This window comes from Hippocampus bargibanti, linkage group LG01, assembly GCF_051943395.1.
Source record: "Hippocampus bargibanti isolate YZ-2025 linkage group LG01, ASM5194339v1, whole genome shotgun sequence".
Lineage (NCBI taxonomy): Eukaryota > Metazoa > Chordata > Actinopteri > Syngnathiformes > Syngnathidae > Hippocampus > Hippocampus bargibanti.
This window is the reverse complement of record NC_142734.1, coordinates 14,681,294-14,709,228: the sequence shown is the minus strand read 5'-3', so window position 1 is coordinate 14,709,228 and position 27,935 is coordinate 14,681,294. Positions and strand designations below refer to the sequence as shown.

The following is a 27,935-nucleotide window of genomic DNA, read 5'->3' as shown; positions in this document are numbered from 1 at the left end:
CTTCATTTGTTACCAGGGTCAGAAATATACATGGACAATCAGTTCTGCGGACCCTTTCGCATCAAACGTGTCGATCAAACTGTTGCTCTATCCAATCAGATTGCAAGTTGGCATCTCAAAAGGGGTAGCAATGCCTTCTTGAAGGCGCTGGTCAACATCAGAGTTTTCGCAAACTATAATTGGCTAGCCACGAGCCAATTATAGTTTGAGAAAACTGCTCTTATCACCAGCCACTAGTGACAAGAGCATATTGGCCAGAGCGAGGACACTGTATCGGTAGCGAGCTGCATAAGCAAATATCTTGTGTTGCTTTAATAGCAGTTTTGTTAACCCACAATGAATGAGGAGAATAAATGGATTTGTTTGGAGATTTTCTGTTAAAGCCATTTTCAAGATGGACTTTTCAAGAAAAAATGAACATCATGAAGAAAGGTATGCCAGTTATTTCCTGGATACTGGTACCCTCTAATGAACTTGTAGTAAATCACACAACACTTTATTCAGTCTGGGTTAAGTCAGACGTAGCACTACTGAAGGCCTAGCGATGAAATCCACAGCCCGCCACTGCTTGACACCTGTCAAATGTTGTCTCTATTTTATTATATTGGACAATACTAAAAGAAATGCCATTGTTGCCTCAACGGAGTCAGTGGATAGCTAGTATAACAGTGCCCCCTCAAAATAATGAAACAAAAATCCATTATTGTCTAATTCTAAACAACAGTACTGGCGACAAAGGTGTCCTTGGCCCCATGTGAAAAAGTCCAATTTGTGCTCAATGTTGCAGTTTGTGTGGCCGCCATTGTCTCCAGCCTTGCCTTCACACTCTTTCTCCCATCCACGACAACATCCCGGAACTAGTGGATGTTATTGAATAAAATCCACTAATTATTTACGGATTTTATATCTGTATATTTAATGTCCAGTGAACAGTCTGACAGTGTCTGTGAGTGAACACAAAATTGAACACGTCTTCTCCCGACTCACTCTGGACATGCTAACAAGAACAAATCACAGGACACGTGAAGGTGGTAAGGTTTATTGGGCCCGAGGTATACAACAACAATATACAATGGCAACTGGTTCATAAACCATGTACCTTAACGCAAAATGAGTATGTGTCCTGTTATGTAATTTATCAAAAGAACAATCGCTTTCTGAACAGTGAGGCCCCAAGTTGACATTGTTTGCAGGTTGGCTGCTTGAAAGCTAGATTTGGGGTAAATAAATGTTGTCCATCCCGGCTGCATGGCACTGCTGTAGTCTGGAGTGTGAATTAACGGTGGAGATTCTTGGTATGCTAACTGTTTCGTGCATCAGTCCGTGGCTGCCTCCGTGTCATTGCCTCGTCCTTATTGCATCAGTAGCGTTACTCTTTGCAGATGGCTAATGCAAGATGTCAGAGCACCCTAAGCATGAAGGCGTGTTGTTTGTGCTTGCGAACAACGCTAGGGTTACAGTGACTTGAAAGTACTGAATACCCTTGTGTTATCGTTGCCATGTCTTTTGAGCAAGTGATTTTATGTGGGGCGTACTGGTTAGGACATCAGCCTCACAGTACAGGTGAGGTGCAGCTTGATTCCTGCGACTTTCTGCGTGTATCTTTTTTTAATCTGGTTTCCTCTTACATTGCACAAATAGAGCACTAAAATGTCCCTGGTTGCAATTTTGAGAGTGAATTGTTATTTGTCTACGTATTCACTGTGATTGGCTGGCTGGCAGAGTGTACCTATTGCCCAAAGACAGCTGCAAGCCTGCGAACTTTGTAAGACTAAATGGATGAGGAAATGAATGCATCCAACTTGGTCAATTTTTTTCATTTGGTGGATTTGACAAAAAATTAGCTGACAGCACTTGTCATATGACGTTATTGGGAGTTAGCTCTTAAGTCATGTGACTCAAGTGTGAGCTGACCAGAATTCAAATCAGATGAGTTTTTTTCTCATTCAGTTTTATGGGAATAGGGTCCACAGTTCCTTCAGTGTAGAACCATGTATTGTATGCTCTCCTTACTTGTATCTTGCTGCTCTCTGAAGTTTTACAATTACTGGAACATCAATGCAGATATCCGTTAGCCCGTCTATGACATTTCCCATGATCTGTTAGCTTTAAGCTGTTAGCTTTACATACAATTACATTTTGGTTGAACATTTCGAACAACTGTGAGTGAACCAATATCTCTCTACCTCTTATTTGGAGAACCGTGTAAGCAAGAAAATCTTTTGAGGAAAAAAAAAGTAAGTTATTCCAAGTGTCAGCGTGTTTAAAGCACATGGGAGACGTAAAAGTCAGTATGCATTTATTAATTTATATATGGTCCCTCTTTTTTTGCATATTTTCACCTATCTTATGGTGTGCTTACTTGATGATAAATGGGGGTCACGGTACTTTTGTATTGTCTGCAGTAGCATCACAAAGTATCATTAGGGTATGAAGAGGGTGGAGCTGCTCAAGACAGGATGGAGCTTCTCCGTTTGTGCAACTCTCCTATTGATCCACTCTGCTCGACTCTGGTTGCAATGTCAGATGGGATGATCCACTTCTGCCCGGAATGCTGCCTCAGCTTCCCCTTTGTGCTGAGGGCGAGGTGCCTCCAACATCAAAAGAGCTTGTTGTCACATCAGCTCTGCAAGATGCTTCATTTCAGGGTTACTCTTAGTAGAATACATGGAAGATTAATTGCTGGGTTGGTCTCAAAAAACCTTTCACCGAGCTGCACCGCTGAAACAGATTGACCAATCACACCACAGCCCGGGAAAACAGTATGACACGTCCATTTTGACGTTCTTTTGAAATCATGGTACATTTAAAATTGTTTGTAATATGTTTGTGCACGTTTAAAATAATTATGGTTAGATGATGTTATACATGAACAAGTGGAAAGCAAAGTGACCTAGGCAATGCAGGCTCTGCGTGTAGTTAAAGCGTGTCATTTGTGTGTTTTGATTTGCGTTTTTTTATTTTTATTTCTTTATTGTTATTTAGTTTATTTAGTTTGTTTTTCCATCCATCCATTTTCCAAACTGCTTTATCCTCAATTTGTATTCATTCATTCATTCATTCATTCATTCATTCATTCATTCATTCATTCATTCATCTATGTATGTATTAATGTATTTGGTCCTTGTTGACATGTACTGCATGCACTGCACATACCATACCAGTGAAATTCATTGACAAAAGCACATAGCAGGTTGTGTCCATTTTGCACCGTGGTCGCTAAATGTAGCCATATTTTTGGTAGCTCCCAAGACAAGCTAATTAAATTCCCGCTAAGAAAGTGACTTTATGAGCGGAACCATGTTTTGCATGTTCAAATGGAGGCTGGAAGAAAACAATCACACTGAACACTTCTGATGACACAGTGCCCATTTACACGTTATGCAAAAGCAGTGACTTATCCACATATTGAAATAAATGGTAACTCACAAATGGTGAGCCAAATTGGCCTTGCCTTGTTTGGACAGAAAAACTCAACGTTGAGAAAAATGAAAAAGCTGGACAGGGTGTGCTGTTCGACAAAAGACATTTGGCCCAGGCTAGCTATTCAGTGTGATTGCTGTGAATTGGAGTTAGACCAAAAGGTGCTAAATTTGTACCTTTAGAAGTCCAATGGCTTGTCATTCAGCTCTCAAGGGTACACCTAAGCCGCTTTTCGATTACAGGTTCCAGAACGACCTGACACCACTCCACATCAGCCTCACTGGGCCCTGCCTGGCCTCTGTTGCTTTTTCATTTTTACAGGCAGCAATCAATTGGGGTGCGATCAACAGAACTGTGCAAGCGTGCACTGCACAGAGAACACTCGCTACATTCATCATCACGTTTCACGAAAAGCCACTCTCAGACGCTGGTTTTGTGACGATATGTATTGCTGTTAGATGATGTGGTGGGAGCAAAAGCGATTGAGACCCAGCCGACTGCCATTGAGACAAAATACTGCACAGGACACTTATATTGTCTTGTACAACAATACCTAATCATATTTTCAACAGTATATGTTTTCATAAAATAAATGGTGAAAATTTGAGACTTGTTCTTATTATTGATTGGAGAACTTTGTCTCATTCATTTGGCCAGCTCTTCGAGTCACTGACACGTTGTCCTCGCTTTGTGGCATCCAAAAGTGTCAGGTGGCTGCATGTATCGGTAGCACACTGCATCGGTAGCGAGCTGCATAAGCAAATGTATTGTTGTGTTGATTTAATCGTGGTTTTGTCAACCCACAATGGCAGAAGGAGGAGAAGAAATGTGATTTGGATGCAGAATTACTGTTCATGCCATTTTCAAGACGGACTTTTCAAGAAAAGATGGAAGTCATGAAGAAAGGTCAGACAGTTATTTCCTGGCTGATGGTACCCTCTAGTGGACTTGTAGTAAATGACACACTTTTTACAGTCGGAGCTGTGGATTGTTTCAGACGTAGCACTACTGAGGGCCTACTTTTGAAATGCACGACTCGCCACTGCTGAGATGTAATATGTCTGGTTGTAAATACTTGTTCCGCCATGAACGTTAATGTAAATACATAACGTTTGGCCATAAAACACAACTCGGATAGCAATACTCAAAATAAAGCACGCAAGACTCACATATCCTTTTATGGACTATATGAACTGAATGTTCGCCTCTCACTGCCTTTTTTTCCATCAGTGTGTTTGTCTCTGTGCATAGTTTTGGGAACCCCTTGTGACAAGAGCTAAAAACGGCTACCATCGCACTTGCATGAAAGTACCAGTAGGATAAAACAATGCTACTTGATGTAATGTGTTATTTTTCCATCTCCTTGATTTCTATATTGGTCACAAACTGTAGTTCACATTCAGATGGCAGAGGTGGCATCTGTCAAGGTAACTGAGGCTGTCTCAAATCTACTTTGTTCTTTTCAGGAGGGAAATCATCTAAAGTCAGTAAACTTTGACAATACTCCTCCATCTGAGAAAGAGAGGTGGATGCAAGAAAATAGGTGATGGAGGAGGAAATGAAAAAGATGAGGTGAGGCACAAAAATGAGAGAAATGAGAAGCCGAGACAACGCTGAGCTATAATTAGACGGACTGAAGAGTAAAAACAAAACAAAAATTGTGCTAATCTCGTCCTATTTTGCTGCCATCTTCCCCTCACTTCTCTTGTCATCAATTCATTTTATTAGTTTGACATTGAAGTCATGCTTTGATCCTCTCCTCTTTCATCTAGAACTGTTTCATGTCATCACAAAGAGGGTACAGCAAGTCCTGAAGAATGAATGACTCTCTGTGTCTTTGTTTTGTCATATTGTCTTTGTGCTGTCATATTATGTTTAGGTTTTTTTTGTTCTTTTGACTTCAAGACGGCACCGCGAGAGTGGCTGCCTTTCCAGCAGCTCATGTATTTTGTTTTTCTACTTTCATTCCTTTCATCACTTTGCTGCTGTGAAATGTAAATTTCTCCACTGTGAGACTAATAAAGGCAAATCCAATCCAATCCAAGTAAGCAGCAAATGACCATTTCATAATGATATTTCCTCCCTGCTAGTCTTCTTTTTTTCCCCTCGTGTTCTTCATTCTTTCGCCAATTCCTCGCTTGGTTGGAGGCTCTGCGCCCCAACTCCTGCTTCATGTTCAGCTCTAATGATGAAAATAGTCACCCTTTATTGTCCACTCCAAAGGCTGTGTGTGTATGTGCATGTGTGTGAGTGTGAGCATGCATGTGTGTATGAGTGCCTGTAGTTCTGCTTTTCATTTAAAAGACATGCCAGAAATGAAGCCCTGAAGCCATGTTGTGCTAAAAGTTGTGGTGGAGTGCACTTCATTCTTAGGCATGAACCTTAAATGAAGGCCGATGAGAGCATAATGGATTCCAAAGTTGGGTCTTGAGTGCCTTGGAGGATGTTCTGTCCCTTTAAGACAAGGATGAATACATTTTCTCCTTCCTCTCAGTGCTCCATTCTTACCTTGAATTTATGAAACAAGGTCAAACCAATCCAGCTAGCAGTAATACAGTTGTCCCTTCAAACCTTTGTGTGGGTTTGTCAAGATCCGAGCTGTCCTCAACTGATTTCTCCTTTGACTCGAGAATTATGCTACTGTAGTTTCAGTCATTAGGAGTTCAATATTCACAAACAATCGATCACAACAGACGCTTCAATGTCACTCCCAATTGAACACTGTTCAACACAATAGAGTTGGAAATGTCCTCTCAGGTGTGGCAGGATTTGGCACTCCTAATAAGGTGGTGCCTTGACGTCATTTGGTGTTTTGTCCATTTTTAACTCATTCACCGCCATTCCCGAATTTATTCTGGAATTGAAAAAAAAATCACATCACATTTGGGCAATTTCAAATCTTCAAGGCATGTTTTCCATTGTGAATAAAAAGAAAAACGACACGCAAGCTCGACACATGAGTATAGATTTTGACTTCCAAACTTAAAATTCAGAGATATAAATGTGCTAACGACTCATCCAGTGTTTTTTTTATATTATTAATGGCATGCAAACGTGCAAACAAACAAAGTAAAAGAAACAACACTGCAAACAACACTGTTCTTTTGACTTCAAGACGGTGCCGCAAGAGTGGCTTCCTTTCCAGCGGCTCCTGTATTTTGTTTTCTACTTTCATTCCTTTCATCCCTTTGCGGCTTTGAAATGTAAATTTCTCCACTGCGAGACTAATAAAGGCAAATCCAATCCAAACAAAGCAGAATAAAATCTAACACACTGGCTTTGAACAGCTCATGGAGCATTCTGCGGCACGTAAAAATACAACCCCTTTATTGTTCAAAGTGACACCGGACCATACTGAATGAGGGATTGGCTGTTACTCATAGTAACAACGTCTGATGTTGCAGAGGCAGATGCTTGAGATTTTCGATCGGGGTGGAGCTGATGCTGAGCAGTGCACAGAGCAGTCGCTGCATCTCCGTTGGAGAGGAAATGACTGTAGGCAAAGCAGCAGCAATGGCAGCTGTGAAGCACTTAGGCTGATGGTGCCTCCCTCCATCTCCCCCCTGCAACTATAGGGGAGGTGGGGGGCCATCATGTCTGACTCCAGCGCTACAGGACTAATCTTAAACAAGGTACGTTGTGATGCGCCCGTTTTTGTTGCATCGCTCTGCAGGCAGACTCTTAGTCACGAATCTTTCGTCCCCTGCCGCTTCTATATTTAGAGCAATTCACCACAAAGGTATGTGATTTTCAGATAGCACCACGAGTAAATAAACTCCTTCCATGTAATTTGATCCAGGCAGGGCGATTGACAATGATTATTTCAGTCTTCTTTTCTAACGTTGTAGTTTGACGGTCATCTCCATGAGTCGACCAGACAAAGTATGACTCAGAAGACCCCATATGAAGAAAAACATAAATTGGCTTGGTTTTCCCTTGCCCGGACGCGGGTCACCGGGGCCCCTCTCTGGAGCCAGGCCTGGAGATGGGGCTCGTTGGCGAGCGCCTGGTGGCCGGGCCTACACCCATGGGGCCCGGTCGGGCTCAGCCCGAAGAGGAAACGTGGGTCCCCCTTCTCAAGGGCTCACCACCCATGGGATGGGCCAGAGGGGTCGGGTGCATTGTGAGCTGGGCGGCAGCTAAAGGCGGGGACCCCGGCGGTCCGACCCTCGACTGCAGAAGCTAGCTCTTGGCACGTGGAATGTCACCTCTCTTACAGTGAAGGAGCCCGAGCTGGTGCACAAGGTCGAAAAGTTCCGACTAGACATAGTTGGGCTTGCCTCCACACACAGCCTGGGTTCCGGTACCAGCCCTCTCGAGAGGGGTTGGACTCTCTTCCACTCTGGAGTTGCCCACGGTGAGAGGCGTAGAGCAGGTGTCGGCATACTTATTGCCCCCCTTATCGCCTACGTTGGGATTCACCCCGGTAGACGAAAGGGTTGCTTCCCCTCGACTTCGGGTGGGGGGACGGGTTCTGACTGTTGTCTGTGCACATGCACCAAACAGCAGTTCAGTGTACCCATCTTTTTTGGAGACCTTAGGCCTAGGGGGTGTGCTGGAGAGCGCCCCCCCTGGGGACTCCCTTGTTCTGCTGGGCGATTTCAATGCTCATGTGGGCAATGACAGTGAGACCTGGAGGCGTGATTGGGAGGAACGGTCCCCCCGATCAGAACAGGAGTGGTGTTTTGTTATTGGACGTATTCAAACATAAGGGTATCCATATGTGCACGTGGCACCAGGACACCCTTGGTCGCAGTTCGATAATTGACTTTATAGTTGTATCATCGGATTTGCGCCTCATGTTTTGGACACTCGTGTGAAGAGAGGGGCGGAGCTGTAGGCTCCGTTGGTGGGGGAAGATGCCAGTCCGACCTGGCAGACCCAAATGTGTTGTGAGTGTTGGTTGGGAACGTCTGGCGGAATACCCTGTCAGAAGGAGTTTCAACTCCCACCTCCGGCAGAACTTTACACATGTCCCGTCGGAGGTGGGGGACATTGAGTCCGAATGGACCATGTTCCGTACATCCCTTGCTGAGGCGGCAAATCGGAGTTGTGGCCGTAAGGTGGTTGGTGCCTGTCGTTGCGGCAACCCCCCGTACTCGCTGGTGGACACCATCCGGCGTCTCAGAAGGGGAAAGCATTGCACCACTAACACTGTGTACAGTGAGGATGGGGCGCTGCTGACCTCGACTCAAGATGTCGTGAACCGGTGGGCAGAGTAATTCGAAGACCTCCTCAACTCCACCAACACGCCTTCCTTGGCAGTGTCTGGGGACTCCGAGGTGGGCTCTCCGATCTCTGTGGCTGAAGTCACTGAGGTGGTTAAAAAGCTCCGCGGTGGAAAGGCCCCGGGGGTGGATGAGATCCGACCGGAGTTCCTAAAGGCTCTGGATGTTGTGGGGCTGTCCTGGCTGACACGCCTCTGCAGCATTGCGTGGTCATTGGGGAGAGTGCCTCTGGATTGGCAGACCGGGGTGGTGGTCCCCCTTTTTAAAAAGGGAGAACGGACGGGCCGTTCGGTCCATATACGACCGATGTCAGAATCTGGTTCGCATTGCCGGCAATAAGTCGGAATTGTTTCCAGTGAGAGGTTGGGCTCCGCCAAGGCTGCCCTTTGTCACCGATTCTGTTCATAACCTTTATGGACAGAATTTCTAGGCGCAGCCGAAGCGTTGAAGGTTTCCGTTTTGGTGGCCTCAGTATAGCATCTCTGCTTTTTGCAGATGATGTGGTATTGTTGGGGCCTTCAAGTGGAGCTCTCCAACTCTCTCTCGAGCGTTTTGCAGCCAAATGTAAAGCGGCTGGGATGAGAATCAGCACCTACAAATCTGAGACAATGGTTCTCAGTCGGAAAAGGGTGGAGTGCCCTATCCGTGTAGGGGAGGAGATTTTGCCTCAAGTGGAGGAGTTTTAGTATCTGGGAGTCTTGTTCACGAGTGAGGGTGAAAGGGATCGAGAGGTCGACAGGCGGATCGGTGCGGCGTCTGCCGTGATGCGGACTTTGTACCGATCTGTCGTGGTGAAGAAGGAGCTGAGCCAAAAAGCAAAGCTCTCAATCTACCGGTCGATCTACGTCCCAACCCTCATCTATGGTCACGAGCTATGGGTTGTGTCCGAAAGAACGAGATCCCGGATGCAAGCGGCCGAAATGAGCTTTCTCCGTCGGGTGTCCGGGCTCTCCCTTAGATATAAGGTGAGAAGCTCGGTCATCCGGGAGGGGCTCAAAGTCGAGCCGCTTCTCCTCCACATCGAGAGGAGCCAGATGAGGTGGCTCGGGCATCTGATTAGGATGCCCCCGGGACGTCTCCCTCGCGAGGTGTTCCGGGCATGTCCCACTGGCAGGAGACCCCGGGGACGACCCAGAACACGCTGGAGAGACTATGTCTCCCAGCTGGCATGGGAACGCCTCGGGATCCGCCAGGACGAGCTGGAAGAAGTGGCTGGGGAGAGGGAAGTCTGGGCTTCCCTACTGAAGCTGCTGCCCCCGCGACCCGACCCCGGATAAGCGGCAGAAGTTGGATGGATGGATGGACGTATACTGCTTTGACTATCTTTGAGGTTATTTAAAAGTTGAGACGCAGCAAACAAGGACTGGATTGGATTTGCGAAACATAGAATGATAATACAGGGCGGCCCGGTAGTCGAGTGGTTAGTACGCTGGCTTCACAGTGGAGAGGTTGTGAGTTCAAGACCCGGTCTGGCCTCCTAGTGTGGAGTTTGCATGTTCTCCTCGAATCCTCCGGTTTCATCCCACATTCCAAAAACATGAGTGGCAGTATGAGAGTGAATGGTTGTTTTTCTTTGTGTGCCCTGCGATTAGCTACCTATTCAGGGTGTCCCCTTGCCTAGTGCCGGAAGACGGCTGGGATAGGCTCCAGCACCCCCGCGATCCTAATGAAGATAACGCGGTCAGGGAAAATGGATAGACTGATAATATTAATAATACATCTCATATTAACCCTGATAATTTCTGGAGGAAGACAAGTAACTCATTTTGATACATCATCAGCACTTGTTTATTCGTACTAATAGTTTGTGTTTTTTTCCTGCAAGAAGCCAGCCCCATTAGTGAATCCCAAAAATACTGAAAATGGACTGTGGGACTTTTTTAAAGTTTCATATGAAATGCAATGCATGACAGGTTAAACACATGAACCACATTTCTAACTGTTCTTTCGTTTGCCCTGAAATGAGTTACATTATTTGTCATCCAGTCAGTTAGCTTGTAAACTCATTCACTGCCATCCCCAAATTTATTTGGGAATTGAAAATATGACGTGGAGCGCCATTCCCGAATTTGTTCGAGTTTCGTTCTTTTCTTGCAGGGGGTGCCAATAAAGTGCTGGTCAGACCTGTGGCAATGTTTTTCCCTTCCACAAAGGGGCAGCATTTCCCTTTTTTTCATGTTAGCGCTTCGTTCCAGTTTCAGCTGTTGTTAAAGCGCTCTATAGACCAATATGTATGTATTGCATTGTATTTTGAACAGCCACCCTCATTTCAAGCTCATATATCTCCAGACCCATATAATTTAGAAATTAACTTTTTTTATCCGATGAAAGTAGAGAGTCTAAGGTTTCTAAGGCTGCATTGCATGTTTATGTGTCCCTGAAACACAATATTCTGTGGGTCCTGCAATTTGAGTTCCAATGACAAAAACCCTGGCACTGTAGTGGACACATTTATGCACACGTCTGGCAGTAAATGAGTTAATAGTACCTTGGCTTTAATTTTAATATATTAACCCACATGTATGCCACAGGGTCAAGCTTCTCTCATTCCCATTTAAAAACATCGTAAAGAGGTGCTCTCTCTTAATTAGGGTGTCTGCCAGTTGGAATCCTATTAAATGCAGTAAAATCGAGGAATGATCATGAAAGTATGGTATTGGTACAGGTTGGTCAAAGTTCAGAAATATTCCACATGTACTTATTGTATATCAGTGGTTCTTAATCTTGTTGGAGGTACCGAACCCCACCAGTTTCGTATTTGCATTCACCGAACCGCTCTTGATTGAAAAATTAAATGATTATTTTTCAAATTCAAGACATAGATATGTTTTTTACTGCTACACAAAATGAGCCGTGCATAAACATCACCTTGTTCAAAGAACAAAACCAACACAATGCATAAACTTTGCTAACTGGCACAAATCTAAGTGCAGGCAGAGTGGCCCTTTCATCGAATCTAGCTCTCTTCACCTTGAATTCAGCAAGTGTTGTGTTCTTGTATTCCCCGTCTCCATGCAGCTTGAAGAAGTGTTCCTTTAGTTTTGCTGGTGCTAGACTAGAGTTGCTCAACTTGGCGTTGCAAATCATGCAGATAGGACGCTCACTCCCATCATGTTCCGTGATACATGAGTTATAGATACATAGTTAGTTGATTACTGCCAGCTACTGGCTAGCCGCTAGCCTGTTCATTTGTTGTGAATGGGGGGGAGCAGCAGCAGTCGAGCTCTCTTCTTCTCTCTCTGTATTCATTTATCCGATTTGGTACGCTTCTGACTCTATACTGCCCCCATGATTTCTTGTTGTATTTCTCCGTTTTGCCCGAAGCTCTACCGATTGCTAAACGGGCATAACAACGGACAAAACAACCTCTGGGGCTGGACGAAATGTTCCGTTTCCGTAATTAATAGAAGTGTGTCGGCGGAGGCTCTGCAGATCGACTCACCAAACCCCAAGGGTTCGATCAAACCCAGGTTAAGAACCATTGCTGTTTATCATGACTGTATATCACCATGAAGCTGCGTCCTGCTGCGCTCAAAGTACAGTCCAAGAGGGATTGGGTGGAGCAAACCATTTTGGAGCCAAGATGGAGGTTGTTCTGAACTCTGACACTGTGGATAAAGGTATAATGAGTCCCATAGCTGTTGTTCTACGTTTTGTGTCCAGGTTTCTGATTCAGCAAGAATATGGAATGGGCTCAATCACTGTTTTTAACAAGAACACTTGTCTTTTTTTGGCATACTTGAATGGTGTATCTTGTCGATGTTGTTACAAGCTGGCCAAGAAATGGATTGAACGCTGTAGTCGATCCATCAAAGCTGAAACTTGAATCATTTCAAACTAAACATTGTGCCTCTCGGAAGTATGCCCCTGCTTTTTGTGGAAATCATCCTCAATTGGTGTATTGGTGGTTCCACTTCATTCACTTTTACGGCACCTTCAGCCATTCTTGGCACTCTTCCGTTCCTTCCAATGCCTGCTTGGCTTTGAATTTGCACCTCGCTGGGAATCCCATATGTTAAATGTCAGTTGGTCACGGTCTCCTGGGGGTCTTGCACGTCATTGTGTTCACTTGAGCTTGTGCTAATTCATTTGTTTCCTTACATTCTTTTTCATGTACAGTATTCATTCTGGCTGAGCTCAACAGAATCATGTTCAAGTCAGACAATGATACCCTAATATTTGACATGCCTGCATCTATTGTGTAGAAAAGCAAAATCGAAATGCAAATACTTGGAAAAGGAATGATTGAACTGTTCTTCAGTCGGAAACCAGGAACAATTCCAGATTGCAGTCAATGTTAGAACATAACCTTGAGGGACATTGGCTACTTGGAACTTGAATGTAAATTCAGCCCTTTTCTAACGTAATTGAAAGCAGGCATTCTTTCCTTTAGGGTTCAGCCGAATTCAACACTAGTCGACCCTCGGATTCCGACCTGTCCCTGGAGGACGACCAGGAGGCGTCTCGGCATGATGCCGAGCGCCAGGCTCAGCTGCAACTCGAGAGAGCCAAGGTGAGATCCCAGTGCTTGTCTTTATTATTGACGACACTTTCATATTTTCTACTTGTTCTTTTCTTCGGCACGTCAAAGTCGAAACCAGTGGCCTTTGCAGTGAAAACAAATGTTAGTTATTGTGGCGCGCTGGATGAAGAGTGTCCGGTCCAAGGTGGAGCTATTAATTTTGAAACCAAAGACTTTCTTCACATAAAAGAGGTTAGAGGTCATCTTTCTGTCTCTACCACGTTTTGACGCAATGGACACCCAAGGCAGCGTATGCTTTTTTTTGTCCTGCAGAAATATAACAATGATTGGTGGATCGGTCGGCTGGTGAAGGAGGGCGCAGACATCACGTTCATCCCCAGCCCCGTCAAATTGGAAAACATCAGGATCAAACAGGAGCAGAAAGCAGCAGCCAGGTCTGAGGTCACACAAGAATTTACACAGCAGGCCAAAGTGGACTGATTCTCAAATGAACTATAAGTGTGGCAATGCTGTAGTTTCACCTTCTCTGAAATTAGCTTGCTATAAGAGTGACAATTGGCAATATCTGAAGTGGATTCTGGGCACCGCAAAAATTACATTTTGTGTCATTATGTTTGTATAGCAGCAGAGGTGTTGCCTATTTGACGTAATTACAAATCCCATTACAAATCATACATGTGATGTTTGGGTTTGACATCAGAACTGAAGTGTTCCTTGATCTCGCCCTTGATTGTCTGTAACTTGGTGGCTTATTTCTTCTTCAGGATACACCACTTGCGAGCGGAAGCTTAAAATACAAGCACTTTGGTGGCAGTGAACTGCACTTAACTCACTTCACTGTCACATTTCGGTTTGCGACCGATGGCTGGCACTGTAGGGCTCTGCCTGCAGCTGCACAGTTGTTGGTCGATTTAATCAGTGGCAGTTAAAAAGACCATTCAGTGTCAGCTCATTGTTTTTTTCACCCTGTCAGGTTTGTTTCGTCTTGTCTGGTGTGCTTTGTTTTCAGACATGTTTTAGTTCTGGTTTTGTTTGTTACTTTGGACCTTTTTGTTCTGATGACTGTTGTTTTGGAGTTAGTTCCTGTGAACTATTTGATGCTATTTGTCAAATACACCCTGCTCCCCCCACCTGCCTGCTTCTTTGGGGTCCACAACCACCTTGCAAACGTGACACTGACAATAACCGTCACTTGAGCGAATAGGGAATAATTAAGATGAAGTTTACTGCTATACTAAATATAAAACTCAGATAATTATCCATCATCAATTTGTTTTCCAATCCGCACATCTTTAGAAGGGTCGGTGAGGGTACTGGAGCCTAGCCCAGCCGTCTTTGGGCAGTAAGCCGGGGACACCTTGAATTGATTGCCAGCCAATCGCAGGGCATACAGAGACAAAACCATTCGCTCTCATACCGAAGGAAAATTTCGAGTTTTCCATCAGCTTGATATGCATGTTTGTGGAATATGGGTTGAATCCGGAATACCCGGAGAAAACCTCACACAGGGAGGACATGTCTGGAATTGAACCTGGTGCCTCTGCACTGTGAGCTCTAAACACCGAACCTCAGGACCCCCTAAGATAATTTAATGTCATGAATTTGAAATATATCCTTTAGTCTGTGTGTTTAATGCCACTGGTAGCACATAATGGTAAACATTTATTGCTGGCATTTGGCCGGAACCTACAAGGTCAAAATCTACTGTATATTATTGGTTTGTCCAGTGATATGTTTGTTATGGTTACCATTTTTGACAATGTAAACTGTTGAAAATGGAGTGCTCTCTTTGATCACGTCTTGTATGGTGGAACAAAAATGCGATTATAAAATCATTACTTTTCTCCTGAAAAGTGATAATTTTGGAAGTACATATACTGCCTGATGCCTGCAAAATGTAATCTTCTATGCTACTGTTATTTACACTCAGCAACACATCTGTTGCTGTAGACAGAGAAGCCATGATGATTGCTTGTATTATCCAAATGGTTTTGCTACAGCCAAAATAAATAAATTACACACACTGTTCTGAGACTTTTGGTGGTGCGTAAAGACGCTTTTCACAGTTTGTGCAGTCTACGTCATCCGCCTGCTGTCAGCGCCCCGAAGCCACATTTCCACGACACCTTTTAATGAAGCTTTTCTTTTAGGCACTCCCACCTCTTTGCTTTGCTTTGTGCTTTTCTCCAAATTGCCACCTGAGGGGAATTTGCCCAGGATGACACTATGCATTTTGTCCCTCTGCAGGAAAGGAGGCAATGCGTCATCTGGAGGCTGGAGATCAACGCCGCCATCTGCAGGTATGTAGAGCTGCAAGAGTCCAGCTTCTAAGTTGCTCCTCTAGGAGGGTTGCTCGCTCGTCTCCAAAACACGAGCTGTACCGTCCTCTTAACATCCTGTATGCTAACAGGATGTGAACGTTAAGGCATGCGTGAGATGACCTCTGAATGTGCTTCAGTGTTAGTGTGTCCTTTCCCCCAGTGGCATGCTTTGCTCATGTTTTTCTGAAGCAAACTAATGATGAATTAACTCATGCGATTCCTTCTACTTGTCTGATGTTTGATCCCTTTGCTCTGAAAGCCAAACAGAAGCAGAAACAGGTGTGTTTTCCACCAAAATGTGTCTTCTCTGGCTCTGTCTGTGCAGCGTTAAGAACAATCAATCCCACAATACCATTTGGCATAATGCATTTGTGTTTGTCATTTCTCTGTCGATTTTCGTCTGGTTTTAGACAGAACTTGTCCCCCCGTATGATGTCGTTCCCTCCATGCGGCCGGTGGTGCTGGTGGGGCCTTCGTTGAAAGGTTACGAGGTGAGGCAATTGCGGTCTTGTATGAAGTAACAAAAAGCAATACTTGAGTCACTGAAAATTACTTAAGAATCAAAAGATTACAGTCCAGTCATGCATTTTCAAATGACTCCATATGATAATGGGAGGGGTGTCGGAGAACAAGCTGTAGCCATGTGTTTTTTTCTTCATTGTGTCAGGCCATTGCGTATGTTGTGTTTATTCATTATTTATTTTCTTTTGTGTGACTTCCTTTCCTCTTTCTCTCCCGAACTGCCTGCAGTCATTCTTGTTGTGAAGTGTTTGCCTCATTTTTGCTAAAGACATGACAGAGTTTTGAATGCTGAATAATTGCATGTGACAGTGACGCAAATGATGGCTGTTGGTTTATGTTATAATCTTTGGGCAGGGTTATTGTCTATTTTGTGGTGAGAAATTATTATTATTTTAGCTGGGAAAGATGCTCAATATTTTTTGTCTTTTACATTGCGTTACTGGCTCTCAATAAACTATGTAATATTTTTAAATGTATTTGTTTTTATTTCAACCCAACAATTTCTCACTATTAAAACAAATAATAAAACACAATTACATGTACTCACTCGAGTAGATTATTCACTGAATGCCTCCTCATTCTTAATACAGGCCTCCTTTCCACTTTTATTGGAGTCATTACAGTAATCCCTCTTTTATCGAGATCAATGCGGACTGCGACCACCCGCGAAAGACAAAAAAAACGTGATGTAGCGACATCTATTGGTAAATTCACGTGTATGAGTACAAAAAAATATAAGGCCGAATTTAGTGGAACACAGTATAGGACATGCATAAAGAAGCACAATAAATGTTTGCGGTGCAGTAAAAAACTAATGCAATTAAGAAAACAGTCCACTATCAACATACACTATCAGTATAATATTTACAGGTACACTACTCGTCTTTCTTGATGTAATGCACCGAAGGTTCGTTGATGTTGTAATGGCGTGCAACAGTGGCAGAATTTTTGCCTTCCCTCAGTTTGTAAAGTCGGGGCGTTAAGGAGCCATTGTCGGGGGTGGGGGATTATTAAGTACAATTGAAAATACGAGAATACTTACAGTACGTACCCTGAACTAATGTGATGCGAGTACAGGAGGAAGGATAAGCACAAAAACAAATGGAAGATGAAAATCTGAGTCGCCAGCGCGGTATCACATGAACGGAAACAGTCAAGACGATTAATGTACAGGAAGCGAAGTGATGTAAATTTTGTTTACGTGAATTGCCGACTTATTGTCAGGTGTGGCCAAATGATACCAATGTTTTTGTTGACTGAACTAATGTTTGGTTTAGTCTCAAACAGCACACTAATGCCTCAAAATAAATGAAATAAATAATTTCAGCAAATCTAATGAATGCTGTATGTTGCTCTCTGTGATCCACTGTTGTTTTACAGTACTGTACTGTAGTGACTTTCACTGCCATTTGCAGCCCTTTTTTTAGGTTCGAAAAAAAAAAACAGCGATGCATCAAAGGCCGCAATAATCGAGCTGCGGAGTAGCAAGGCATTACTGTATACTTTATTAGCAGTACTCTTGCTTAAGGATAAATGTTCGATACTCTACTAACCTCTGGTATAATGTGAGAAAGTAAAAGAGGAACCCAGATTACCTGAATTCGTTTTTATGCACATGTAGGTGACGGACATGATGCAGAAAGCATTGTTTGACTTCCTGAAGCACAGGTTTGACAGCAGGTGTGTACAGATGTGTTATTAAATTGATTATTTGTAGCACATATTGCCTTCACGAACCACAATCATTGCGATGAGATACGCTGTCCTGTGCTGATCTGTCGCTGGCCAAACGCTCGGTGCTCAACAAGAAGGCCATTATGGAACGATCCAACACACGCTCCAGCCTGGGTGAGTGATAACGTTGTTACAATCCATCTCCTCATGTTCATACAACGCTTCTCTACATACTGCTCTCAGCTGAGGTCCAGAGTGAAATCGAAAGGATCTTTGAGCTTGCCAAGTCTCTGCAGCTGGTCGTCCTGGATGCAGACACCATCAATCACCCATCGCAGCTTCTCAAAACCTCTCTGGCCCCCATCGTCGTCTACGTCAAAGTGTCTTCGCCCAAAGTAGGGCACAAATCCACCTCATACACCTTCAGTTAGTCTCTGCGACGCGTAAGATGAAAAAATGCACATGGTGGTGTTGTGTTTGAGAGCATTCACAACAATGCTATTGACCTTGAATGAGGGTGCTATTAATTACACTGCTTTTTGTCTAAAAACGCGACCAAAAACAAAGCATGCACAATGACACAATGAGCTCCCCCCGCCATCAGTTTAAATCATTTACCAGGGCTCTTACTGACAGCTCTCTGACATTCTTGGGCCTTCTTGGAACCATCTGGGGCTGTCTCATGCCGATAAGACACTATTCAACCTGACCAATCAAAAATTCGTTCAGTCAACAATACGCAGATCATTTTAAAGCATTACAATGAGTAAAATAAAAAAATGAAAATGCAACAAGACACCAGCCAGACACAAATCATTACTCAACTTCACAGAGGCACTGTAGCTCAACATTCAAGAATGTGCTAATTTTTGCAGCTGTGCTCACTTTTTAGTTTTGATATGCTTAACAAAACATGTTATTGTTTAAACTGTTTAATCCAGGGGTGTCAAAGTCATTTTTTTGCCGCGGGCCACATTGTAGTTATGGTTTCCTCTCGAGGGCCGTTATGAATTTGGGGAACCCATTAGATTGTTTAAATCCCTTCAAATATTACATATAGAGCACACAGCAAATTAATGAATAACTCGTTTTCAAATCTGAAGTCAAGAATAATGACTTTTATTGTGGTTGTCATCCAAAAAAATGAAATTTTGGCTCAGATTTTAGCAATCATCATGGAATTTAACAAGTTTGATTTGCTTTCGCGGGCCGAAAAAAATGATGCGGCGGGCTGGATTTGGCCCGCGGGCCTTGCCTTTGACACCTGTGGTTTAATCAAACCAATGTATACTGATGCCTTGTGTCTTTATGTGGGCTGGACTCTCAGGTTCTGCAGAGGCTGATCAAATCTCGAGGGAAGTCACAGAGCAAACATCTGAACGTCCAGATGATGGCTGGGGACAAGCTTGCTCAATGTCCACCTGTATGTCGCTTCTCTTTCTTCCTTGATGTTACACTTGACTTTACTTCAAGCAACATACACTTCTGCCCTCAAACCGTCCAATGTTCCATATAACTCATTCACTGCCAGACGATGTGCAAAAATGTATTTACTCCAGTGCCAGGGTTTTTGTCATTTTCACTCAAAATGCAGGACCCACAAAATGTTAAGTTTTAGGACTACCTAAACATTCAATGCAGTGTAAGACTCCTGAGACTCTTCTTTCATCAGAAAAAAGTTAACTCCTAAGTTATGTGTCCGCAGTTATTTGAGCTTGAAATGGGGGGGGGGGTGGCTGTACAAAAGGCAAATGCTGCCCCGTTGTGGGAATTAAAACCATTGCCAGAGGTCTGACCAGCGCTTTATCGTTACCCCCCCCCCCCCCCCCCCCCCTGCAAGAAAACACAAAACCCGAACAAATTCGAGAATGCCGCTCCATGTCATTCTTTTCAATTCCTGAATAAATTCAGGAATGGCAGTAAATGAGTTAAGTTCAAGTGACTATCTGTATTTATTGGGTGAACCTGTTCCTTGTCGGACAGGGTTGTCCAAATTTAGCTTGATGAACCAGACTTGTTGCTGTGCCAGCAATTTAGTCTGGTCACTGTCGAATCCAGTGCATTTCTGAAGCTAGAAAATTCTGAGCAAGCAGACAGCGACATGAACCAGTCAGTCAAGAGAAGACATATCGTCAAAAAAATAAAACACCTCTTTTTTTGGAGGGTAGTGGGGTACCATTCCTGTCCGCTCCTGGGGTTTTAATGACTGTGTGTTTCTGGTAATTTAAAACTGATTTAATGCTGAATAATTTTCACAAATTATTTTATTTTACCACAAGCAATTTTGAATGAGAATGGACTTCCGCTGTCAAAGCCTTACGTTATTTACAAACATCACGGGAAATAAACACATTTGATTGCACGTTTGCAGGCAGCCTTTACGATCTTTTGCCACCATCCGTTGTTCAGCAACTTATGGTCTTTACTAAAAACAACCATTTTAAAGATCCTGATCATTTCCAATTAAACATTTCAAACATTGTGTACTATTTAGAAAGTATAAGAATAATTTTGGGGCGGCCCGGTAGTCGAGTGGTTAGCACACCGGCTTCACAGTGCAGAGGTCGCAGGTTCGCGTCCCGGTCCGGCCTCCCTGTGTGGAGTCTGCATGTTCTCCCCGGACCTGTGTGGTTTTTCTCCGGGTCCTCCGGTTTCCTCCCACATGCCAAAAAACATGCATGGCAGGCAGATTGACCACTCCAAATTGTCCCTAGGTGTGAGTGTGAGAGTGACTGTTGTACGTTTTTGTATGCCCTGCGATTGGCTGGCAACCAATTCAGGGTGTCCCCCACCTCGTGTCCGAAGACAGCTGAGATAGGCTCCAGCACCCCCGCGACCCTAATGAGGAATAAGCGGTATGGAAAATGGATGGATGGAAGAATCATTTTGGCCAAAATGTAAAAATCAAGATTTCAATGAATATTCATAGACAGAAAGATTTATTAGCTGATGCTATCTTTGTCCCACCACCAGGAGATGTTCGACATAATCCTGGATGAGAATCAGCTTGAGGATGCTTGTGAACACCTTGCTGAGTATCTGGATATATACTGGCGTGCCACCCATCTTCCTTGTTCTGCCCCCGTCAACACAGCCCATGACCAAAATGTGATCACTCCTCCTTCTGCTAACTCCAGTCAACAGGTATGACAGCAAAAACATCAACATAGCTATAATGTTAGGAATGGAGTCTATGGGTCATTCAAACTGCCGAACTTGTTTTAGTCCCTTTCGACCCATTGCAGCTTGTGGCTGGAATGTCAGCTTATTACAATGACAATTATTATTTCTACCAGGACTTACATACTAGAACTAATATTCTTAATACAACTAGTTGAACACAACCTGTTGTATGACACACATTGTGTGTTCTTGTTAAGAAAATGTGCGAGAAAAACTGCCTTTCCTAGAAAAATGTGCTAGAAAAACTACCTAGTCATATTGTTAACTCATTCACTGCCATTCACAAATGTATTCGGGAATTGAAAATATGACGTAGAGCGGCATTCCTAAATTTGTTTGGGTTTTGTTTTTTCTTGTTTGGGTGCCGATAAACTGGTAGCCAGACCTCTGGCAATGTTTTTCCCCTTCCACAGGGGGGGACAGCATTTCACTATGTTCCACGTTAGTGCTTTGTTCCAGCTTAAGCGAATGTTAAAGCGCGATATGAACCAATATGTATGTACAGTGAGACCTTGGCTTACAAACTTAATTGGTTCCCAGACAGAGTCTGGAAGGCGAAAAGTGTGCATCCCAATTTTTTTTCCCATATGAAACCATTAAAATGACAATAATCTGTTCCCAAGTCTCCATAAAATATAATTTTTCAACTAAATAAGCCTTAAAGGACAACCGACGTCTCCGGACAAGTTGTGTCCATAATTTGTAAAATGGCTTCAAATGACTTCTACTGGGCGTATTTTAATAAGATTCCGCCGCGTATAGCTATATTTTACGTTTTAAGACTCGTGCTGAACATTCAGGAAGTCTTGTTTTTGAGTTGGTGACGAGTCCTCACGTGACGTCAGAAAAGGACCGCCTCCTGACCGTAAAAAAGGCGCATTGTAGCGTCTTTCCATCACGTCAATGTATTTTGCTGTACTGTTTTTTTTAAACCCTTGTGTTACATCCAAAAGCCGCCAGCAGAGGGAGTCCAAGCTCCATGCAAGGAATGTATCAGCCTGTGGAAACGGGCTGATTCATTCCTCACAGGAGCTGGTCGCCATTTTTCTGCCTCTTTTGTGGGACGTTACATTGCAGTCCAGATGCCTCAAAATGACACGGAAGGACTTCTTTAATCGATGGCAAACATGTATACTTTCCTCTTCAGAACTATTTGAATCATATTCAGAACTGGATGTGTAACAAGAAAGCATATTATCCGAATCTGAAGCCATTGTTTTTATTCTCCAGCAATGCAAGACGTCTTGGCGTGACGTCACGAACTGGGGGCGGGACTTTCTGAAAATGCCCAATTCGCAGCTCAATTTTTTGCAGATTTTGGACACTTTAAGTTATTTTTATTGGTGTTTTGCATTTGACTAAAAATTTCATACTGCGTGTTTTGGGTATTTTAGATGCTATAAAACGTTTTTCGATGTCAGTTAAAAAACAAAAAAGTGACGTCGGTTGCCCTTTAAAACTACACACAACATCCATTATTCAATGTATAATAAATGTGCTATTGTATTGTAATGAAAGAAATACACTGCACTGTATAATAAAGTCACTTTATTTACATTTGTGATGGTCGTTGATTAATTGACACCTGTTGCTTTCTGACTTGTAAGATCTTACAAAACTGAGGCATCACATTATCATTCATCATGTTGATGATTCTCATTGCCTTTTCTGGATGGAACTGTTCAATAAAAGCCTGCACATCAACTCCTGAATGGCCTGCTTCTGCTTGTCCTCTTGAAGGCAAATCAAATTCTCTGTGTTGAGGACATCATTATGGTCAGCAACAAGCTCCTCGATGTCATCTGCATCCACTTCGAGTCCCGTAGGTGCTGGCAGAGATTTTATTACAACAAGCCTGTCAAGCTAGGCAAAATAAAATGGCACACTCGCGATCCCGGAAAGCAACAAACTTACGCGATCGCGGCTAACAATCACCTCGGGAAAAGCAAACTCTTGGACTTGGAAGCACAAGACACAGCGAGGCGTCGTTATCATGTCACTGGTGAGGTGACAGCGACTCGTTGAAATGTCCCAGTATCGGTGATTAGAGGATCAACATGCACACCTCGTTCGTGTTTCTCAAATGATCTCCTTCTTCTCCTCGACTGTTTTTTTTTTTTTTTTTTTTTTTTTTTTTTTTTTTTTTTTTTTTTTTTTTTTTTTTTGTGATATTGTAATATTTTGTTTTGTAAATTTTGTAATTTCGTTTTGTGTCTTCTTTGGCTGGCGGAGGTCGGGAGCGGCGGCTCCGCCCCAGCTGTCAACTCGCACGTGACAATTTTGGTGTCATTAGTCACGTGAAAGCATCGGCTAAATAACGCCTTTGTGTCAAGCTTTTTGCGAAGGATGGTAGCAATGGTGGACGGTACCGGGGTCTTTATTTGTCGAATGGGAGTAGAAAGTTACTCTCAGGGAAGTGACACACAGCGTGAGAGATGTGGCTGAGATTCACAAGACAGCCGCGGTGCGCACATGTGACGCCACAAACGCACACCTCGTTCGTGTTTCTCAATGATCTCCTTCTTCTCCTCGACTGTTATTTTGTTTTGTGTCTTCTTTGGCTGAACACGAGCCTGTGGTGGCATCTTTTTCAGTCCCATAACGGCAAAAGTATCGCTGTATACGATCGACGTGTGCACTCATAGAAAGGGGGTGTGGAAAGGTAGGCCTTCTGGCTTTTCCCTTCAGGGATCGCCACAGTGAATCAGTGTGCTCCATCTAACCAAGTTTTGTGCATCCTCATCTCTCACACCAGCTACCGTCATGTCCTCTTTGACAACATCCATAAACCTCCTCTTTGGTCTTCCTCTCGGTCTCCTGACTGACTCAAGGCTCAGCATCCTTCTCCCGATGCACATGTCTGGCAGTGAATGAGTTAATCGTATTAGTGGTAGCAGGAGTAATAATAACTACTACTACTTTTCACATTGTCCTCAACCTATGCTGCGGCACCTTAGCTTTTTTTTGTTAATGTTGATGTTTACTTTCTAGTTCTCTGAGACGCAAGAGTTAATAGAGTGACCACTTGTGGTGAGTCTTCCTCGCACTTTGGTTGCAACAATTGACGGTCAAAACTCACTGACGTTGCAATGCACTCTTCTCCTGTGGAAGGCTAGGAGCAGCCTCGAGCGCCACCATGGAGCAGCAGCAGAAGTTGCAGCATCATCTCCACCCTCAGTGAGAACGGGGACGAACGGCAGGATCAGCTGGAGCAAGAGGAAGCGAGACAAGATGCAACTTTGGTGCACGGATGGAAATATAAGTCCGTGCTTTGGAGTGAAACATGGCAATCATGCACCGCTTACCGCTGCCCCCCTTGGAGAGAGCCACTTGCTTCCGACGCCATGTGACAACTCAGGGTCGCCTTCTGTACACCTTCTGCTCCACACAGGCACACAAGCGGTTGCTCTGAGTGAGCCTGTTCAACATTGTTTAGGGTTTTGATCGCCTGTCCTTCTGCCTGTCTTTCTGTCTGTCAGAATGAAGCCCACTACACACATGTAGATCGACGGGAATGTTTTCAAATTTACTATCCATTTCTACAAAACTGCTACTATTCTTATTACTACTACGGCTACTACTGCTGCTGCTGCTGCTGCTGCTGCTGCTGCTACGACCATCACAATTACAACTAACAACTACTTCTCGTACTGACTACTCGTAGGCTGCTACTCGGTTCCACAACTACAAGTCATACTATTACTATTAATAGTAAAACTATGAACATCCACTGTTACTCCTCACTACGAGTAGTGCTATTGTTTTACTACTACTTCTTTTACTACAACTACTTATTGCTGTCTCTGCTACTAACTACTAATACCATTGTAAAGCTAACTACCAGTACGATGTCACTACTACAACTAGTACTACTACCACTGCTACTGCTAACTACTACTTGTACTACGACTACTACCTACTACTGTCACTACTACCACTACTACTACTGGTACTACTACCGCCACCACTACTACTACGACTACTACTACTACTTACTACTACTACGACTACTGTGTACTATTACTACCACTTATACTACTTCTACTACTAAGACTAGTGAGCAGGACTTTTAGAAGTAATATATATGACTATTACTGATAATCCTGTTCCTGTTTGAAATAATAGCTGTAGTCATAGTAACACGAATACGACTCCAAATACTTTTACATCCAGTAACTACTATTATTACTATCTTCATGGCTATCACTCTTCCAAGTAATAATGTCCACTAATAGCACAAAGTCATAATATAATACTCTATACTCTTAGTACTACTACCCACTAATACTTCGGTGTACTACAACTGTGACTAGGTATTATGACTACTATGACTGCTGACTGCAGCACTATTACATTGAGTACTTACTGATTCTGGCTACTACTCCTATTGATCAATATTTGTTCTACTACTAAGATTAGTATAAGTAGAAAAAGCAAAATCTATCAATTTAGCTATTTTTACGAACACCCCAACATGTGATTGTCGTAGTAGTAGCAACACACCAATTGGGGGAGCAGTAGTTATAATACGGGACATAATATGGTCATTGACGTACTCCTACTACTACTTCTACCTAATTACTGTATGTAAATGAGTAATACTACACAGTACTCTAAATAGGACTATTGCTGCTTTATACTGCTTTAGTCCTATTTCTGCTACTACTGTAACTCATAGTATTACAATGCATTCACCAGGGTACTGCTGCGACTACTACTATTACTACTCCTACTACTACAAGTGCTATTTTTAGTTAACGGGTGCAAAAAAAAAGTAACAGGTGCAATCATTTTTCTCTCATCAAAGTGTGTATTGGGCTTAAAGATGACAAACAGGCTGAAGGGTTTCTTCACTAACTCACCGTCTTCCGTCTCGAACCGTATAGCTTGCGTGGGCTGGCGTTCCAGTTGAACCAAATGCCTCCTGAAAATAGCACAAATTGTTTCGAGGTGACAAAAACACCATAGGATCAAAATCTGGAATTTCTTGATTTCCTTTGAATACAATGTAGCCTTTTTTGGTAGTTTATTTTCTACACCAAAAGTTGTAGCCGATTGCATACCTTTCTGCACACAGCCATGCATGTCAAGCACACACTCACAAGGGAAACAAACCTCCTTGACAGCAGAAGTCGCTTTTTATGGATGATCAACTGCCAAATGCCCCACTTACTTAATTGTATCATTTATGGCATCATTGTTGCTTCTATCACGGTCAGAGAAGGAAAATTCAAATGCATTTATGTCAAAATGTTTTTTTATTTAGTGTTTTTAAGAAAATCAGTCGCATCAACTCATTTATTATAACCGAGATGCCAACGTTGCATCCGGAATTACCAGTCAAAACTCAAATGTTGTTGCACACTTCAAAAAATACAAATTTTCATCCACTACTGGGAAAAAGAGTTGTATCCATCTATAAAGTAGAAAATACACTTGAATTAAGATAATGCGTAACTTAAAGGACAACCGACACCATTTTTTTGTTTCCTAACTGACATCAGAAAAACGTTTTATAGCATCTAGAATACGCAAAACACACAGGCTGATATTTTAGTCAAATGAAAAACACCAATAAAAATGACTTAAAGTGTCAAAAAACTACTTCAAATTGAACCCGGAAGTGGCCAGTTTCAGAAGGTCCCACCCCCTTGTTCGTGACGTCACGCCAAGATGTCTTGCCTTGCTCGAGAATCAAAACAAAACTTCAGATTCGGAGAAGATGCTTTCTTGTTACTCATCCAGTTATGAATATGATTCAAATAGTTCAGAAGAGGAAAGCATAAATGTTTGCAATTGATTCAAGGAGTCCTCCGTATGAATTCGAGCCGTCAATGACAGCAATGTACCACCCAGAAAATGCAGAAGATGGCGCCCAAGCTCAGTTGGAAATGGGCTGATTTGTCTTCTGGGAATTTTTGTCAGCGAATATCAAATAGTTGTCTTGGTGCAACCCACAACAATTCACCATCACGTTATTTATGTGTTTTCCTTCTAATTTCGCCATCAACACGGATCAACAAGTTTTCAGACCAAACAAAGTACCGCAAAATGCATTGTGTGTCGCTTTCTCGGTCAGGGGCGTTCTAAACGTGACGTACGTGGGGATCGTCATCAACTCGAAAACAAGACTTCCTGAATATTCAGCCTGAGTCTTAAAACGTAAAATATAGCTATATGCGATGGAATGTTTGTAAAATACGCTCAGTAGAAGTCATTTGAAGTGATTTTGCAAATTATGGACACAACTTGTCCGGAGGCGTCGGTTGTCCTTTAACTTAATACATATTTATAGTGTAATGTTACTTTTTATTCCTTAGTTTAGCCTCCTATCATGAACCACCCATCAGTTGTTTATTATTGTAAATACTGTAATGTGCATGAGATCATTGTATTGCGGTTTCGTCAGAAGGGCTTGGCAGGATGACGTGACGTCTCAAACGTGCACATTATTAAACACTTCATTGTACAGACTATATGTTTTGGATGGATATATTAGAATGATAAAGTGTTATGATTAGGATGATTATCCAATTGCACAAAATACTGAGGGGGACACACACAAACTGATAGGGCCACAGAAAGCATGATTTTTATTTTAGGACACAGTGGGACTTCTGAGTTTTCAATTTGGCCGACTTCCTCAACAAAATAGGGCCCGCACTGACAAACTTTTGAGGATTTCCAACTTGAAAGTACCACTAACTGCATTCGGGGGAGGAGGTATCAACAGCTCATTAGACATACAGCAAGCATGCTACCTAAACAATATGATGTGTGTTCTTCACCAAGCAATTTACGCATTCACAAAAAAAATATTGAAAAAAAAAAACCTCAAGCACACTTTCTTCAAGGAGGTTCTGTCTGCAATACAAAGTGTAGCATTGCCCTGATACACAGCTGAGACTATCAAGATACCTCATCAGGTATTTCGTGGAATATGTTTGCACTACACAGTCTTTTTCTTGTCTGCTTTATGATGCAATAAATGCACTACGAGTTTGGATTTGAAGTCTCATGCTTCATAAGGCTCACTACTGTATTGTTTGTTCCACGCTGCAATGACATTATGTGTCCACCAGATAGAAGCACGTTCTCCTA

General features: G+C 43.0%; 1 protein-coding gene across 1 annotated transcript; it reads left to right on the top strand.

Annotated features, from left to right (window-relative positions):
* Positions 1-7,004: 7,004 nt before the first annotated feature.
* cacnb3b (calcium voltage-gated channel auxiliary subunit beta 3b) lies at positions 7,005-27,829 on the top strand. Its single transcript, XM_088998474.1, has 14 exons — positions 7,005-7,055; positions 13,045-13,164; positions 13,243-13,365; positions 13,447-13,568; positions 15,382-15,434; positions 15,715-15,734; positions 15,866-15,946; positions 17,599-17,659; positions 17,733-17,825; positions 17,895-18,046; positions 18,979-19,074; positions 20,625-20,795; positions 23,826-23,864; positions 23,946-27,829. Exons 1-13 carry the CDS (start codon positions 7,017-7,019, stop codon positions 23,853-23,855), a joined length of 1,161 nt encoding a protein of 386 aa, XP_088854600.1. The 5' UTR covers positions 7,005-7,016; the 3' UTR covers positions 23,856-23,864; positions 23,946-27,829.
* Positions 27,830-27,935: the final 106 nt, after the last annotated feature.